The 19,382-nt window shown below is 36.1% G+C and overlaps 1 protein-coding gene across 1 annotated transcript in view; it reads left to right on the top strand.

The window, feature by feature from the left end:
• The window catches only part of STK3 (serine/threonine kinase 3), a 283,379-nt gene that overhangs the window by 41,326 nt on the left and 222,671 nt on the right, over nt 1-19,382 (top strand). The window contains 2 exon segments of the mRNA XM_019468023.2: nt 2,067-2,195; nt 13,494-13,608. Of these exon segments, the coding sequence (XP_019323568.2) occupies nt 2,067-2,195; nt 13,494-13,608 (244 nt within the window).

Raw genomic sequence — 19,382 nt, 5'->3', positions numbered from 1 at the left:
GGTAATAATTTAAATAATTGTTTTGCCACTGAATTCCATAGACTGTCAATATTCTATTTGTACTTGCATTGAAGTCATTACTGTCTTCAGATCTAAGAAAGAACTAATTCAAGCTTCTTATCTTTAAGATCTTTCCCTTGGAACCACTTCCTATGCCAAAAACTATTGGTAGCAGGGTTTGATCAGGAAAAGAAAAGCTCCTTGTTGTACTCTGGTTATAGAGAGTTTATTATAAAATTAGGAGCTCAAATGACTTGTTGAAGGGCCGCAGATACAGAGGTCATCAAATCTGCTAATGAAGGTCAGAGAAGCCGACACTAAACATCTCTGCCTGAAACACTGAAATGAGTGTTTCTTAAAAGCTCACTGGGAATCTACTGGAATCCTTAAGAATCTTTGAGAAGCTCCCGCCAACTCTCTTATTCTGTAGCAACATGTATTGGTCATCAAAAACTCAGCAGGAAGCCACCGTATATGTCATATTTGTCAGTGCATCTGCTCCAACTACATCTGGAGAATGATGGTTTCTCCTCAACTTTTTGCCGTTCAGATTTCGTGCATATTCTTCTCGTTGTCAGACTGTTAACTAGGTTCCATTCAAGGAAAGGAATTCTGGGAAATGTGGTTCCCAGCTTCTCTTTTGCAGTAATGAGACTTTAGAAGAGAGTGATGGTGTTCATTCGCAGTAGATAACCCATCACTGAATTCTGTATTGGCTTTTGAGGGAATATATATATATATATATATATATATATATATATATATATATGCATGCACACATGCATGTTTATATACATATATATGTATACATACATATATGATGTTTAAGAGGGGAGGTATATATGTGTGTGTGTGTGTGTATTTTTACGTGCATAAATTAGGACTACATACACAAAAAGGTGTCTTTGAGTATCAAATTAAAGAAATTACTTCGGAAAGCTTAAAGAAACAGAGGATAGGATAAAATTCATTTTATTAGGGTAGCTGGTTTATCACTTATTTTTCACTTATTTTAAAAGATTATAAATTTGAAAGTGATTCTGCATAGCTTTCTAATACTAGGAAACGTGCCATGTCTTTCAATGACTTGCTCTTCTTTCTCCTCTGCAGAAATGATTCAGTGGGAAGAGTATGGTCTTTGGAATCATTATATGTTTAAATTCTTTGTTAAATTATATGTTTAAATTCAGTATCTGAGTCTCTGTTCCCTCATTTATAAAATGTTGGTGGTAGTATTTTACCTCACAGTTGAGAGGGTTGAATTCGATAATTCATGTAAAACACTAATCCTAGTACCTGGCTTACTGTAAGAAAAGAAAGTGGTAGCAATGTTTACTTTGTCTTCTAATTCATACCAGAGTACACATGGCTTCCCTCTCTCGTTGTTTTGCGCTTTAAAACACATAAATATTTAATTGGCAAAGTTTCAAGGGTTGTAGCAGAGATGATTTTTGGGCAGGGGGCCATTAGATCCTATTACTCCTTTGATTTACCTGTAAGTGTGTGGTCTTGCTCTTGAGGAGGAGAAGGAGCATTTGAGGAGACCTTGGATGTATGACAAAGGGAAAACCAGATTCCTTGCTTCTCTAACTTTGGTAATAATGTAGTCCTCAGCTGAGGGTTTCATTTTGCTTTTATTCGGTCTCAACAGGCATGGGGCTTTGATATTTTGGGGATGATTATGCTTAAGGTGAGATAGGCCTTTTCCCCTAACTTGAGACTTTGGCTGTTTTTGTTCTATATTTCATTCTTTTAATTTTCATTTATATCTTTTTAATGCTGCATGTGTTTGAGTTGACAAACCGTAAGTCTACTTCTTTCATTCATAAGGAAAAAAGCAAATCTTTATATATGAACTTGATGATTTTAGTAGATTTTAACTATATAATTGAAGCATTAAAGCTAAGGTATAATTCACTTTTCTTATTTGTTTACTTTGAGTTATCACCATTAAATAGTGTTTTAAACCAGAAAAAACTATATGCAAAAACTCACTCATAGTAGACTTTTTCTTTAATACCTATGATATTTGAAAGGAAAAAAATAAATGTCTTGGTTTCTTTTAGGTCTTACGGAAGTGTATTTAAAGCAATACATAAGGAATCTGGTCAGGTTGTGGCAATTAAACAAGTACCTGTTGAGTCGGATCTTCAGGAAATAATCAAAGAAATTTCCATAATGCAACAATGTGACAGGTATGAAGAGATCTTATTTCTTTATTTACCTTCATTCTGATGAGTTTTGCTAATAATATGTAAGAAAATGTATTCTTTGGACATCTGGTTAGCTTTCTGACTTTCCATCTGAAGTGAGACTAATCCTTCAAGGAAGATAAGGATAGTTTTGTGGTGTTGTCTTTAGGACTTACAGTTCTAAGGGGGAAATAATCTTATAAAGCAACATATGGTGGCAGAAAATACTTAAGCCATTTTCTTATTTTCAGGGCAAATTATGGGTGAAAATTATTTTTTAATGTGAAGGGGGATCATTTAACAGTCTTTTTTTATATAATTGTTTTTAGTAATTAAAAACAGCCATGTTTTATGTAACTCTAATTCATTCAACAAACATTTACTGAGCATTGCTGGTGGGCCAGCTGCTACTATGCCAGAGTCCAGGAATACCAAAAGAACTAAACTATTGCTTTTCTTCTTGAGGGGCTAGTGATCTAGTTGGGAAGACAGATACTTACATAAATAGCTATATAATACAGCACAGTCCCTGTACTCCCTGGTGCATGGGGTGATGTGAGAGCAAGGAGGCAGGGTACCTTAACTCCCAGCCAGCAGTTATGAAGTCTGGCATGCTGAGGAAGAGTTAATTAAAATTGTGGAGAAATGGAGGGATGAGAGAGAGTGAAGAGAATTATAGGTAGACAGGTGAAAATCAGCTCACTGGTATGTGCTGTTCCGACAAGGTTTAGAATTACCGGAGTGGAAGGCATGAGACAGAGATTGGTGTGAAATGGGATAGGGAAATGGAGCTGACCGTGAAGTGTCTTATGTGCCCTGTTAAGTAGTTTGGTCAGAAACGCAGAGTTTATGAATTAGGACTATGTTTAGCCTATAGTTACTTAGTTAAAGAGGGATTTCATTACTCTCCCTTTACAGTGGTCTCCAGGTAGGGTTGGTATAGCAGCATAAAGTAACCACAGTCTCAGACTCAGACTTTTTTTCTTATACTGTGCTATCCTTATTACGTGGCTTGTGTCCTCATGCTTATTATCTTGTGGTTCGAAGAGGGCTGCTCTTGCTCCAGCCTTATGTTTATGTTCCAGTAGAAGAAAAAAGGGAAAAGGCAGGAAAGAGCTTTCCCAGAAACCCTCAACTTACGTTTTAATCATCAAAATTGATTGAGCCACATGGTATATTACAGCTGATGACTCAGGGGAATCTGGACACATTGTCACCTCTAATCCGATCAGGGCCCAATATATTAGTAAGAGGTCTATGAAAAACTTTCTCTTCCAAAAGTGTATAAGGTCCATATATTATAAGCCCTTTGGCTAATGAGGTGACTGAATAATCATAGAAGAACTTTGTTGCTTGAGTCTGTTCAGTTTTGCTTTTCTTTATTGTGTACTACATATTTAGATTATATATTTTCAATAAAGGCTGTATAACTGGAAATTCAAGTGGTTATAGAAAAAAATACATTCCTTGGCTCCCAGATCAAAATATGTAATTCAAAGTTTTCCCACACCTTACTATTAATCTGGTAATTTGATAAGAATATGGTTACCACAGTTTGTTGTAGAAAAGAAAGATTGAGCATAGAATAGTGTTGGGCCCATCAGGGGCTTAATACTTGCATGTTGCTATTACTACTTTATTCTTATGATTAAGTATAGTTTAGGGACTGCTGTTGTCCTTTAGAGGTTTTAACTTGAGTGTGCTCTGGGAAAGGCAGGGTTGCAAATATTACCTATCATACACATCTTCCTCTAATCTTTGTGCATCTTAGGACCAATCTGCTCTTGCTCACATTTCTTTCTCAGCTACCTGTTTGTTTCTTTTGCTTTCAGTTTTCACTCTTCCAACCCATTTTCTACCCTAAAACTGGAGTGATCTTTCTAAAATGCAGATCTAATTAAGCCATTCCTTGTTTAAAACCTTAAATGCTTTCCCATTGCCTGGATAGATCCAACCTCCTAAGCATGGCATATAAAGTCCTTTATAATTGTGCCTGTGCTTCCAGTCTTCTGTCTTACCTGAGTTTCTCTTTTAAGCACACTTTTACTTGCATTCTCTGTCACCTGACTCTTAAATTCTGTGATTTTGGGAGTATGTCTTAGTAAGTGCCCTGGATTTTGCCACACAGTGGTTACTCAAATATGGGAATTACTGATTCTAGTCCGGGCGACTCAACTGGAGAATACCCAGAAGGAACTTCGCATTTAACATTCTTAGACCAAATTTTTAATTATTGCAGAGAAGCCTCTGCAGTTCCTGTTCTGTTAATGGCATCATCACCTACTTAGTCTCCCAACAACAAAATTGAGAGTCATCTTTGTTTCTTTTTCTGATACTTCTGAGGGCGCTATCTTATAGATTCTCCTTCTGAAATGTCTTCACTATCTTTATCCTTCTCTTCATTTCCTGAGAGGGACTCATATTACCACACGTTACAATGCCTAGCACTACTGTACTTTTTGTTGAGTGAATGTGAATGGATATGGTATGAATAAGGAATATGGAAGAGTGTTGTAGGTTGAGGGAACCCTAGGGAAATCTGGTCCTTTGTCATTATATATTTTCAACTACTCAGGAGAAAGAAGAGTAAAGAATAAAAGGGGAAAGAAATGTGAATAAAGTTCTAGAAATTTTGTACCACTTTATAGCAGAATGTCTTGTACATGGTAGGGATGTCTCAAATATTTGTTGACTGAAATATGGTGGAACAATTACTGGTAAAAAATAGTTCATGCCTTTTGGATTTTACTTTCAGATTCACTATTCACATGAAATAGTGAAGAATCAGAAAAATTAGTAGGTTAAAAGATCCTAAAAATACTAAAAGATAGGACAAGTAAAAAATAAACCAGGAAATGACAGGGCAAGCATTACATTTTAGCTACTAATTACTAGTGTTAATTTAGATGTGGTATCAGGAAACTAACATATAAATGATTTGTAAGAGAACAGTACAAATTGAAAAATTCCCACTTAGAGAAAATGAGATTTGCATTTTTGAAATTAAAATAAGGTCTATTCAGCTATATGAACATTTGGCAAATTGTCTATAAAAAGAGACCAGAGGGTGTTTAAATTTTTTTGTTCATTTTAGTAAATATTAAACATGTGTTTAATACTGCATTTTGGCATAAATATTTGAGGGAGCCCATCTACATTGTTTATTACAGAATCTTTTGTGTCTAGTCCAGTGCTTGGCACAGAGTAGACGTTTAATAAATATTTGTTGAATATATAAATCATAGAATGTTAATGTTAGGCTAGATCTCTGTAGGGTCTATTAATTTAGAGTTTTGCAAATGTATTTATTCTGCTCTAAGGAGGTGCGGGTATTTTCCTCCAACAGTGAAGGATTGAGCAGAATGAGAAACTTCAGCCATTGCTTTTATCTTTTTTCTATACTGGGGCTCATTCTAAAATTTTATTTGAGGAAAAGACTCTTCGTGCTAAAGCATATTTTAGAACTTAAAAAATTTTACACATACAGAAAATGGGACCTAGAGATTTTACATGAATTGTCCCAAATCACACAGCTAGTTAGTGACTGGGATGCCATAAGAACACACATTTGCTACGCTAGCCTGTGCTGAAGAAAGCAGGGTCTACAGAAAGATTCCAGCACTTCAGACTGAAGCACTCTCAAGGCATTGCTAGCGGTGGAGGCAGGAGCTGGTCAGTAATAGTTAGGAATACTGTGTGCTAGGTAATTTGGAGACAAGGGAACCACAGTTGATATGGCCCCTATATTTCTTGTCCTTACACTACTCATGGAACTTCTCCTGTGTAAACCAGGAGAAATGTGTTGTTACCACATGCATCAAGGCACACAATTATTCACTTATTTATGCACTCAACTAATATATATTGAGTACATACTGGTAAGGGGAGCCTTTATGCATTGCTCACAGGAGATACAACAATGAAGGAGTCTTAGACTTTAGAGGGACTTTCAGTTAGATGGGAGAGGCAGATGAATGGATGGACTGTTTTATACAGTGTGATAAGAGCTGGGATGGGCTAATTATGGAAACTATGTAGGTCGGAATACATATCCAACACCTCACCATTGGAGATTCAGGGAAGGCTACTCCAGGGAGGTCATACCCAAACTAAGTGATTTAGAATTACTTAGATTTGGGGGGCAAAGAGGAGAGGCAATCCCTGTGTTGGGAATAGCACATTTTTAGCTGGTCTGCTTAGAGGCTTCTACCAGAGTAGTCCCTCTCCTGCCTGTTCTATTTGCTGATGTTTCTGGGTAAAATTCCATTAAAGCACTGTTAGTGAGGGCCTTCCCCCCCCACCCCCCAAAAAAAAAAGTTTGAAAATCACCATACTGAAGGATTTGTGATGAATTTTGGCAATTTGTATTAGTTCATGTATATGTATATTCATTTTTGGGTGGGCCCAGAAATAAATTGCTGTGATTTAGATTTATATTGGAAACAGCTCAGTTTTCATAGGAGAGTATTCACATAGCCTTTGTAAAAACACTGTGTTACCCCTATTAGGTTTAGAGCACTGTTAAGATGGTAGAAGGATGTTAGTGAAACTTCTGTAATGAAAAATAGCCATTTCTTAGTATTTTAATTTTTACATGCTCATAATGGGAGGACTTTAGAAAATATTTGCAAAAGACTTATCTGTTAAGGTGTGTTATCAAAAAGGTACAAAGAATCCCTAAAACGTAACAAAAATATGAACAACCCAAGTAAAAAATGGGCAAAAGGCCTTCATAGATACCTTACCAGGAAAGATATGCAGATGGCAAATAAGCATATGGAAAGGTGTTTCCCATCATATGTCATTAGAGAAATGCAAATTAAAATGAGATACTACTACACACCTATTAAAATGACCCAAATCTGGAACACTGACAACACCAAATAGTGGTGAGGATGTGGAGCAAAAGGAACTTCCATTCATTGATGGTAGCAATGCAAAATGGTATAGCCAGTTTAGAAGTCAGTTTGGCCATTTTCTTACAAAACTAAGCATACTTTTAGCTATATGATCCAGCAATCATACTCCTTAATATTTATCCAAAGGAGTTGGAAACTTACGTTCACATAAAAACCTGCACACGGATGTTTATTGCAGCTTTATTTATAATTAGCAAACACTTGGAAGCAACCAAGATGTCCTTCAGTAGGTGAATGCATAAATAAACTGTGTTACATCCAGGCAATGGAATATTTTTCAGCACTAAAAGGAAGTGATTTACTAAACTATGAAAAGACATAGAGAAAACTTAAATGCATATTACTAAGTGAAAGAAGCCAATTTGAAAAGGCTACATACTGTATGATTCTCACTTTATGACATTCTAGAAAAGACAAAACTAAGGAGGCAATAAAAAGATCAGTGGTTGCCTAAGGGTTAGCAGGGTAGGAAGGGTGAATAGATGGAACACAGAGGATTTTTAGGGTAGTGAAACTACTCTGAAAAGGAGACAGGAATGGAAAGAATATGGTCATTAGGCATGGGATGTGCCAAAAAAAAAAAAAAAAAGTTGGGGAAGATGGTACATAGTTTCATTGGGCTGAAGGTGTTAAATAGGGGAAGGGACATACATGAACAGGACAGGAGAGTGAAGCAGTGAGGAGGTGGCATGGGAGAGAGGAGTAGAATATGGCTTATGATTGTCACCCCAGTAATCAAGGCATCGTGTTTCACCTTGCTTCCTGGTGTATGCAGTAATTTGACTTGCGTCTTCCTTGACCCTCCACCCAATAGAATTTTTAAAGGCATATTTAACTATTTAGCAGTGGCAAGACTACACAGAGTTACTGGATTCTCATAAGTCCTATAAACCCATGCAGCATCCTTAGTCAAGGTTCTTAGGAATTATGGCTGAATTAAAATTTTGTGTGTTGCTTAAAATTAAATAGCGTAGAGCTAGTGTTTTGAAGGAAACTCTGCCTCCTCTAGCGTTTAAGAATCAATGTGTGGTTAAAAAACATGTTAAGAAATCTAAATAACTGTATAGTTTGTTACCTTGCTGGCTGAAATGAACAGTGACCCCTTTGACCCCTGACAGTCCTGCACAATGTAATCCTCTTTAAATTCTTGCATAAACTTCTTCAGGAGTTCTCCATTGCCTTGACTGCCTTTTTTAGTCACTGAAGTTTACTCGTTTGTCTCCCTAGCTCCTGCCATTAGGCCATCTATATTGTTTAGTAAACATTGATTATTTTAAAATGATACATAGGGGTGCCTGGGTGGATCAGTTGGTTAAGTGTTGGACTTCAGCTCAGGTCATGATCTCATGGTTCGTAAGTTCAAGCCCTGAATCGGGCTCTGCGCTGACAGCTCAGAGGCTGGAGCCTGCTTCAGATTCTGTGTCTCCTTCTCTTTCTTCTCCAACCCCCCCTTGCACTCTCTGTCTCTCTCTCTCTCTCTCTCTCTCTCTCTCAAAAATAAATGAATAAACTTAAAAAAATAATAAAATGATACATGAATGAATGATGAATGAATTTAAATGAATGATGTCTATGTCAGTGGAAACAGACTGAGTTAGAAGTCACAAGTCTTGAACTCTTTGACCATATTAGTACCTGTGTATATAATTTTTTAAAATCACAGCATTAAATTATAATCTTTTAAAAATAATTGTATTAAAATTTTTTTTTACTGTTTATTTTTGAGAGAGTGTGAGCAGGGGAGGGGCAGAGAGAGGGGGAGACAGAGAATCCAAAGTAGGCCCTGCGCTGTCAGTGCAAAGCCCATCTCAGGGCTCGAACTCACAAACTCTGAGATCATGACCTGAGCCAAATCAGATGCTCACCACACTGAGCCACCTAAATTTTAATCTTAATTTGTCAGTCTTAAGCTTATGTTCAGTGTGCACAACATAGAAGAAAACCGGCTTACAGTCTCTTAGCTTGCCAGTCTATGTCATTATCAAATTGTGTTGAGTGTACCTTGACAATATCTCATGAATTTGTTTTCTTTGCTTTTTCTTTTACTCTCCCTTCAGTTCACCAACATCTCTTTTTAAAAATGTAGGTTTTATTATTGTTTAGGTGTGGTGAGACCAATGGATCAGGAGATAAATTGTTACAGACCCCAAGAGGAGGGAGCCTGCCGTGCAAGAGTGGGTGAGAAGGGGAGAGGAAGCTTATACAGGGAAGCACCAGGGTCAGATAGGAGGCAGAAGGAGAGCATGGAAAACATGGGCAGTAGCCTTTATTGTGATTCTATGGGAAGGAATGGATGAGGTGGGGTAAAGAGGTCTAGGATTGGTTGGTTTGAATGATTTCAATGAGTAGTGATTTCACTGGGTGTAGGGCAGTCCCTACTTGTTTGGTACATGACTCTGGGTTGATGAAGTTAGGGGAATAGTGACCCTGGTGGTGGTTGAGGTTATGGACTCCAGATTGGTTTGATTGCATAGGAAAGGTATGCTCACAGGTGCTATTTCTAGGAATTAGCTAACCCTAAGAGGGACAGTGGAGGCCTTGTCAGCAGGTCCATGTCAAAGGATCACAAATACAGAAAATAAGAAGATATGCTCATTATGATCTCATGCATACATAGATTAACATAATCTTCTAATTGGTCTACCTGTGTCTGTATTTGCTTTCCTATAATCTAGCTTTCATGCAGAAGCCAGAGAAATCTTACAAAATATAAATTAGATCATGTTATTGCTGTGCTTAAAATTCTTCTTAGATCTCTTGCATATCTAATAAAGCCCTTATCTTGGTTTTGAGCCTCTTCATTATGAGGCTTCTTTCTCCATCTGCAACTACATTGTGTTAAATCTTATTCTTCATTCTATTCTAGGTACACTGATCTTTTGATTCCCTGAGAATGATTTGCTCTTTTTCTCCTGAGGCCTTTGCACAGACAGTTCTTGGTGCCTGGATGTTCTTTATCTGGTTAACTTACAGTCAACCTTTGAATCATCCCTTAAATGTTATTCTTTTGGGGAGGCCTACATTAGGTCCCTTCTGTTAGCTTTTCTGTGATTATTCATTTATTCACTTATTCAGTGCTTTTGTTTGTATTTGTATGTTTGTACCTGTAAGAAGAGAGATATTGAGGATAAAATGGAGAGCAAGCCAGATTGGCACCTAACCTCATAGAGCTTCTTTTTTTCTGGGGGAGGCAGGTAAAAGTCCCAAGTTAAGGGACTACCGTGGTATATGGGTTCTGTGCCATTCTTTCATATGAGCTAGAACAGTTTTTTTTTTTAATTTTTTTTTTTAACGTTTATTCATTTTTGAGAGACAGAGACAGATTGTGAGTGGTGGAGGGGGCAGAGAGAGAGGGAGACACAGAATCCAAACCAGGCTCCAGGCTCTGAGCTGTCAGCACAGGGCCCGATGCGGGGCTCAAACTCACAAACCATGAGATCATGATCTAAGCCGAAGTCGGACGCTTAACTGACTGAGCCACCCAGGTGCCCCTAGAAAGTTTTATTTGGAGAGATGATGAATGCAAAATATAGTCTCAGCCAGTTTATCTCATGGCAGCCCTCTTATTTTATTTTATTTTTTTAACCACAGTTACTAATTACATTTATTTGTGGGCTGACTTCTCTAATACCAGTGTATTTTCATGCTGGTGTGTGCTCTCTGAGAGTCAGGGTTGAGTCTGTGTGGTTCACCACTGTGTATTGAATATCCGGCTTAAGCAGAGGGTCAATGAATGAATGTTGAATGAATGTTGAATGAATGATGAATGAATGTTGAATGAATGTTAGAAACTATATTCGGGTATGTGTCCTTAATGTGACTGTTTCGTTCTATCTGCTTGAATACTTTTTTAGATTAAAATTATTGAGGCCATGTTTTATGGCATAGAACTGTTGGACCTTGATCCACCTACTTGATTATGTATTAGAATGGACCACAAAGTATTTTTTGAGGAGCATTTTACCTTTCCCCAAAGCCATTTTCTTGACTTATCACTAAAGACAGAGTTGCTTTTTCAGGTAGCTGCCCAGGTTAGAGTCCCTAATTTTTGTAAGGGCTGTCAGTCCTATCCTTAGAACTGCTAATTACTTAGTGCATGGCAAGATAAAACATACATTTTCTATGTGTCTTTCAGTGAACATAGTCTTGAATTCGTTACCACTTAATACATCCAAAATTCTGAATGAGAAAATTAATGTTTAAAGAAGTTCTTTGAAGGATATTCTTTTGGAGTGAAGTTCAACTCTGAATCTATATCAGAGTCACCTATTGAGCTTTTAAAAGACCTGCTGAATTAGAACCCCTAAGGTGCATGGGACCTGGGCCACAAGTGTTTCTGAGGCACAGCCAGGTGTAAGAGCAATACTCCCTGTAAAGGTTTCTACACAGACACTCACACCCCAAAGAAGTGTATGTAGAGAAGGCTTTTTAATGTTTCCCGTAAGTTGAAGTTCTGGGTCTATAGATTAGTTTCATTTGTTTGTAAACAAGCATGTTTCTTCAGTGGTTCATTGAACACTTAGGAACTCCTGATACTTACTTTCCATTCCCAATGCCTACCAAAGTTGAGTATGTCTGCAAATTTAAGGTGTGAGATGGGAAATAATGAGAGACATGGGTAGAAAGGTAGATGTTGAAATGTCTTGCATGTGATATGAAGTAGTTAAGACCTTTTCAGTAATGGAGAGCTATTGATTGGAAGTTTTTTGTTTTTGTTTTTTAAATGGGAGAGCAGTATGATCAGTTTATTTTACCTTTGTTTTAAAGGAAGGTAACCTTGTTAACTATATGGAACAAAGATTAGAATGGGGGAGAAAACTATGACAAGGAGACCAGTTAGGAAGCAAATCTGTGCAAGAGGTCATGACAAGCAGAAGGATAAACCCCAGGAATGAATTCTAGCTTTGTAGCTACCTTTTTAATTTAAGCCCTTAAGCTCCAACCAATCTGCTCTACTCTTGATTTGAGACTTAGCTGAAATTGTAAAGGCTTTACTGAGAAGTCTTCCCTGACAGTCTTCTCCTGACCTCTTGTTTTGGTGGTCTCTTTATGTTGTCTTTTATAGTACTTTCCATTTATTTTTATTTTTTGCTAATTTGATTCATGTGTCTTATCTTCCATTTCTGCCACTTTTCATGATAGCTGCTACTAGATAGAAATATCTATTGAACAAGTTGTGCCCTAAACATGCCATTCTTGATTTTTCTATTTTGTGTCTTCACACATGGCCTTTCTTTTTTCTAGAATGTTCTTATCTCTCCTCTACCCATAATTTGAGGTTTTATCCTCTCATAGTTCAAATACCACCCTTTGTACAAGTTTTTTTTTGCTGGCTCTACCACGATCAGTTGCTTATTTTAGCTCTTGTAGCATGTAAGCTGTATATGATTTAGTTTATACTACCTTGTATTTTTCATCGTTTTATGTATTCTGTGAATATGGATACTCTGCCTCTTTGACTTGGACAAGATGTTTTACGTATCAGTGTATATAGCTTGCCCTTAATAAATATTAGGTAAATATTAAAGAAATAAATGACTACTTGTCTCTTTCTAAGTCTTCTAAAAACAGTTAGGTTATAAACATAGTTTATTCTGCTCTGAAAGGTATAAAACTTCAGTTTAAAAATATTTTAAATTGTTAATTTTAATTATCTGCATTTAAAGCAAAAATAGTTGTGATTACTTATCTCTGGATTTTAAAGACCCAAATAAAAGAGAATTAAAAATAATTTTTTTTGGCCTTGTTGAATTATAGAGTATTTTAAAGTTGAGTATTAATATTTGACTGAAGTTAGAGAGGGAGGGAGCCAAACCATAAGAGACTCTTAAAAACTGAGAATAAATTGAGGGTTGATGGTGGGTGGGAGGGAGTGGAAAGTGGGTGATGGGCATTGAGGAGGGCATCTGTTGGGATGAGCACTTGGGTGTTGTATGGAAACCAATTTGACAATAAATTTCATATAAAAAACACACAAAATTAGACTGAAAAAAAACCCATTTATTCATTAAAAAAATATTTGACTGAATGTGAACTCCCTTAAAGATTTATATTTAAAATGCTTTAGTTAAATATTTTCATTTGTTCCTTATGTTATACACTAAGTCCTTTGCCAAAACAAAGCCTTGTTTTGTTGGGAATCACTCAGAGCATTTGGGCCTCCTCTGATTTGTAATCCTGTTAAATTTCATCCATGAGTTAAAGCCTAATTATGCACAGTTGGTAAACCCTACATATAGACAATTTGATGTACTATAGATGTTTACTCATTAAGTTTACTTATTGGAACATTATGAAATGTTGAAAATACTTTGTATTGGGATTAAGAAATAATTTTCTTTGGGAATTAACTAAGTTTAATGGTCTATATATTTTTCTTTAGCCCATATGTTGTAAAGTACTATGGCAGTTATTTTAAGAACACAGACCTCTGGATTGTTATGGAGTACTGTGGCGCTGGCTCTGTCTCAGACATAATTAGATTACGAAACAAGACAGTAAGTATTTTTAAACTGTTTTGCTAATCTCATTTCTAAAGATTCATACTTTAGGATCTGACTAGGTAGTATTTTGTTACAAAGAAAATATCAGTGTGAAAAAAGAAAGACTTTACAGTGTAAAAAGATCTAGTATGAGTTGTGAGAACCAGCTATATATCTCTGTATGGCAGATTTAAGAGTCATATGATTGTTTAATTTATTTGTTAGGAAATTTTGGGTAGGTCACTGAGAAAATCTACCATAGTACTCCACTTCTTCATTTGGAATCAGTGTATATATTCTTTATTAATATGTTTCAATAAATTAAGGCTAGAATTTTATTTGAACTTCATAATATTCATGGTATTTATCTTAAGTTTTCTGTATTATAATCTATGGCTGGTAAACAATTGAAGTTTTATGTTTCTAAATTTTAAAAAATAATTGAAAGACGATTTTTGTCTTTATTTTTTGAAATAGTGTCAGGATGTTTGAAAATGATAAAGCTAGCTCATAATTTTGTGTTTGTGTGTGTGTGTGTGAGTGAGAATTCAGGTTAGTGGAATATGTTACTTAATAATAGCTTTTTATGGTTATGTTTTAACCCTACGTGAAAAAGCTGTTAACAAAATTGTTTATGCTAGAAATGCATCTAGTCTACTTGAATAATTTATAAGGACGGAATTTATACCTGCTTATCTGTGCATGAGTAAGAATAATAATCAGTGAAATAATTTGTAATTCTGTAGAACGGTAACCTAATTATTATATGACATTATTGTATGTTGTCAGACATATTTCACTAACATTCAGAAAAATGCTTAATTACTTGAGTCAATTACTTGAGTCGATTTGTGGTTGACCAGAATCATTTAAAGTTTGATTGGGGAAGTACATTGTAAGTTTATCCTACTAATTTTTTTTTCTATTAGAGAAAATAAATAGGATTTCTTTTAAAAGTAAAATAGAAATTAAAATAATCTCTGTTTTGACAGGATGGATTAAGTGCTTTGTGACATTCTAATTATATATTTTAGAATTTCTATGGTACTTAACTAGTACTTATGTAAATCAGATGACTCTTGAGTCACAGAACAATGGTTTAATGGAAAATAATTATACGCCAGTTAGAGAAGTGTTTTAAGATCATTTCAGGGTTAAACCCAGTACTTCTGGTATTTAAAATTACCAAGAATTAGAAATATAAAGTAAAAATGTGTGAAATGGAAAATCTGTTTTCTTGATTTTAAATGTTAATGTTACCATAGTGCATGGATAGGAAATATTTTATTCAAGTTGCCAGTCTTTCTTGTTGCCAATATCTTGTTGCCAATAATTACAAACTGGGAAGGTATATACTATATATAGTGCTAAAGTATGTGTATGGATGAATCATAATCTTTGGGAATTCCTTCATCAGTTATCAAAGGAAAGACTTTACCCCATTTATATTTATAGTTTTTATTGTTCTTTATTCTTTTCTGCATTTCTCAGTTGCCTGAATAACTTGTCCTTTAGTATGGTCTTTTATGTGAGTATGATGGCGATAAGTGAAAATGTTATTTCACTTCATTTTTTATATGGTATAATTGCTGGGTAAAGAATTCTAGGTTGAGGGGCACCTGGGTGGCTCAGTCGGTTAAGCGTCCGACTTCGGCTCAGGTCATGATCTCATGGTTCATGAGTTCGAGCCCCGCATCAGGCTCTGTGCTGACAGCTCGGAGCCTGGAGCCTGCTTCTGATTCTGTGTCTCCTTCTATCTCTGCCCCTCCCCAACTTGTGCTCTGTCTCTCTCTGTCTCTCAAAAATAAATAAATGTAAAAAAAAAAAAAGTTTAAAAAGAATTCTAGGTTGGAAGTTTCTTTTAGTTTTTGATTTAAAAGGAAGACCACCTAAGTTAAAGATATCTCATTAGGGATGAAGTATTGCTGATTGTTAGTTATGGATTGCTATCTGGTTTTGATCAAAAGTTTCCTTGAAAATTAAAGGCACAGGGAAAAACAAATCTGTTTAAGTTATATGCCCTTTAAAAAACATTTAGGGATGCCTGGGTGGCTCAGTTGGTTAAGCATTCGACTTTGGCTCAGGTCATGATGTCGCCATCCATGAGTTCGAGCCCCGCATTGGGCTCTGTGCTGACAGCTCAGAGCCTGGGGCCTGCTTCGGATTCTGTCCCTCTTTCTCTGCCCCTCTCCTGCTCGTGCTCTGTCTCTGTCTCTCTCTGTCTCTCTCTGTCTCTCTCTCAAAAATAAACACTAAAAAATAATAAAATAAAAAACTTTTAAGTTTAATCTGTTTAGCTTGAAGTAAACACTGTTTACTTAACCTCCCTCTTCTCTGTACAGCTTCATAACTTGTCACTTCTATTATGCACTTTAGAATATAAATGGTTCCAAGAATAAAAACTGGATTCATATTTGGTGTTTTTGTAAATGTTATTACCTCATCCTCTCCTCCACCTTTGAGTGCTTCTCTTATCCCCAGGCTTTGTCTACTGAATTTGCGTCCATGAGGCACCAGCTCAGAGATCACCTCCTCTTTGAAACTTTTCCTGTTTTCTGAGTAGTTTCTTATCTAATTAATTAATTAGGTGTTTACTATACATTCACACATAAAGAGCATGATAAATTCTAGCTGCCATTATTATTATAATCTTTACTATTATTATTACTTTTTTCATATTTTGACAGGTAGGTAGACTTTGCACCTTTTTATATGTGTATTGGCTCTTTTATTTCCTTTTTGTGCTGTTTTGTCATTATGGTTGGCATTTTTCTTACCAGTTTTCGGGATTGCCTGGCAGTTTGCTAATAGTTATATGAGCACTTCACATATCAAAAAAATTTTTTTAAATTTTTATTTGGTTTTGAGAGAGCACGAGTGGGGAAGGGGCAGAGAGAGAGGGACACTAAGAATCCGAAGCAGGCTCCAGGCTCTAAGTTGTCAGCACAGAGCCTGACACAGGGCTCGAACTCACGAACCACGAGATCATGACCTGAGCTGAAGTTGGATGCTTAACTGACTGAGCCACCCAGGTGCCCCCAGCACTTTACATATTTTAAAAAGTCAGAAAACCAATTATTTTATTGTCAGAATAGATCTTAAAGAAGAAGAAGCTTCAGAATATCTCTTTCAGAGGTTTCATACCTTCACCTATTCTTTTTCTTTGGGAAATATCTAGGAAAAGATAAAGGCATAGAATTAAGTTTAGGAGTTAATTATGTTCCAGTGATTGGGACTGAGGCTGAGCAGCAAGGGGTTGGGATTGTATCTATTTAAATGTTGCTGCTTAACATGGGGCAGATCACAGAGTTGGCATTTGAGCTGATAATAAATGACAACTGTAGTAATTAATGGTAGTAGTACTTGAGATAGGATGAAGGTGAAACACTTCTATATTCCAATGGGTGATAAAAGTTTCTCTGAGTCTCCTGGTTGCATTATGAGTAAAAGTCACTATTTAGTTAGTATTCATTGAATCTTTCAGCTTCTAAGTATTGGGGATCTATAAATATGTGTGAGTTAAATTCTTGATTTCTGTGCTCAGACTCACAAACACAGGTCAAGTCCTAGTATAGATTTTAGTAATTGACTATTTTTCAAAGTAATTACATTGTTTTGAACCATGGTTTAAGTTTGCTGAAACTTACATGTAGATCACCCTGCTATGGTATCCCATACTTAGAAATCACATTTAATTAGTCAGCCTTTAGTGTTTAGGAAAAGAATAGTTGTAGTTGCTTTCTCCTGCTATAAGCCACTCAGGGACAGAAGTTTTAATGTATTTATTTGTTGTGTATTCGGAAAAGTTCTAAGAAAATGCCTAAGGTTATTCTCTCCCATTTTGACCCATTTTTTGATTTGACCACTTACTTTAACTTAACCTAGTACTATGGATTTTAGTTTTGGCTCTTTCACAAACTAGTTTCAAGATCTGAGCACGTCATATAACTGGCAGGGACTTTAGCTTCCTCGTCTGTTAAATAATAATTAACATCTGCAATGCTTTACATTTTATTTGGCAATTTTATTTACATTTCAGTTGAATGGAAAGGTTCAAAACATTTATTGATCTAGGTGCAGTGCTGTGCAGTAGAGGTCCAAATAACTCTAATAAATTTTGCCATTGTTGCATTGTTGAGATAATACCTATATAAAAAGCTAGTTCAACTCTGTGAAGAATTAGACTTCTTTCAGAGCAGTAAAAGAGAAGCATTTAGCCTAACATGGAAGTTCAGAGAAAGCTTGGTAGGAGATATAACCCCTTAGCAGATTCTTGGAAGAGGAGGAGTCTTTATCATTAGAATGCTGGCTCCTATCTTCTTTGTTTAAGGCTTTATCTCTGTTCCTAGCACAGTGCCTGGCATGTAGAATGCTCAGGAAATATTTCTTGCATGCATGGATGAATGAATGAATGAATGAATGAATGAATCAGAGAAGAGAGGGTAAAGGACATCTTGGAAGAAGAAATAATGATGTGCTGAATTTATACTTCCCTCTCTAAAAGTTCAGGGTCATACTTCTAGGTCACCTGGAGAAAGTTCCCAGCATCTGGTTTAAAAACGGATTTACTTTTCTCACACTTAATTGCTCAGAATCATTGCCACATTGTAGTTTGATGGATCTATGTTAGGATCATGATGTTGCTGTATAATTTTTTGTTTTTTTTTCTGGAGTTGTTTCCTTTTCCCCCCCTTATGTTTAGAGAAGCAGCATAAGCCTTCTTTATCATTTTGCTAATGTCTTCTTTCTTACTCATTTGATCTGTTTCCTGGAATTTATGTGATTCTTCTTTGAGAAGACATTCTTTGGAGCTTCCTGATTTCTTGTTCTAATGTGGACTCATTGCTTTTTAGGTCTGCTGTACAGCTGTGTCCTTGGAATTTCTTTTCACTGGACTTTTGGGTTAGTGCCATCATTTTCTTGTATACTTCCTCTTTCGTTAGTTTTCACTCTTGTTTTGTTTTCTTCCTTAAACTATCTTCTTCATGATACAAGAATAAGCGATCGACTATTTGAGTTCTTGCATGTCTGAAAATGTTTTTATTTTGCTTTCACAGTTGATTGTTGGCTTATGTAGAAATTTATGTTGAAAATAAGTTTTTCTCAGAACTTTGAGAGCTTTTGTGTATTACCTTCTAGCATCCAGGGTTGGTAATGTTATAGCTAATGCCTCTCAGAGTCTTATTTATTTGTAGGTTTTTTACCACTCCCTCCCAAATCTGGAGCTTTTTCGACTTCTTTTTTTTGTTTGTTTTAATTTTTCCTATTTTAAATGTTTAACTTATTTTTGAGAGAGAGAGAGAGAGAGAGAGAGAGAGAGAGAGAGAGAGAGAACTCAGGCAGGGGAGGGGCAGAGAGAGAGGGAGACACAGAATACCGAGCAGGCTCCAGGCTCTGATAGAGCCCAATGCGGGGAGCCGCGAGATCATGACCTGAGCTGGTTGGACGCTTAACCCACTGAGCCACCCAGGTGCCCTAGACTTTTCTTTTTATTCTGATAGTTCTGATACTGTACAAGGAACAAGATGTTTCAGAAGGATGTGTCTAGGTATGAGTCCTTTTTATTAGTTATGCTCAGCACTCTGTGCTTTTCAAATAAACCCTTGTGCCTTCAGCTTTGGAACATTTCTCTGATAATCTTCTTCTGTTTTCTTTATTGGATGGTGAATCTCCTGAATTTTATTCTTTTTTTTTTTCCTCCTAGATTTTTTTGTCTTTTCTGGGGAGTGGGTAGGAGGTGGTTGCTTCTACTTTATTTTCCAATTCTTTTAATTGAACTTTTTATTTCA

This window comes from Panthera pardus, unplaced genomic scaffold, assembly GCF_024362965.1.
Source record: "Panthera pardus isolate Hobbes unplaced genomic scaffold, ASM2436296v1 HiC_scaffold_7, whole genome shotgun sequence".
In the NCBI taxonomy this organism is placed as follows: domain Eukaryota; kingdom Metazoa; phylum Chordata; class Mammalia; order Carnivora; family Felidae; genus Panthera; species Panthera pardus.
The sequence above is the reverse complement of the archived record's forward strand: the minus strand, read 5'-3'. Positions and strand labels throughout refer to the sequence as shown.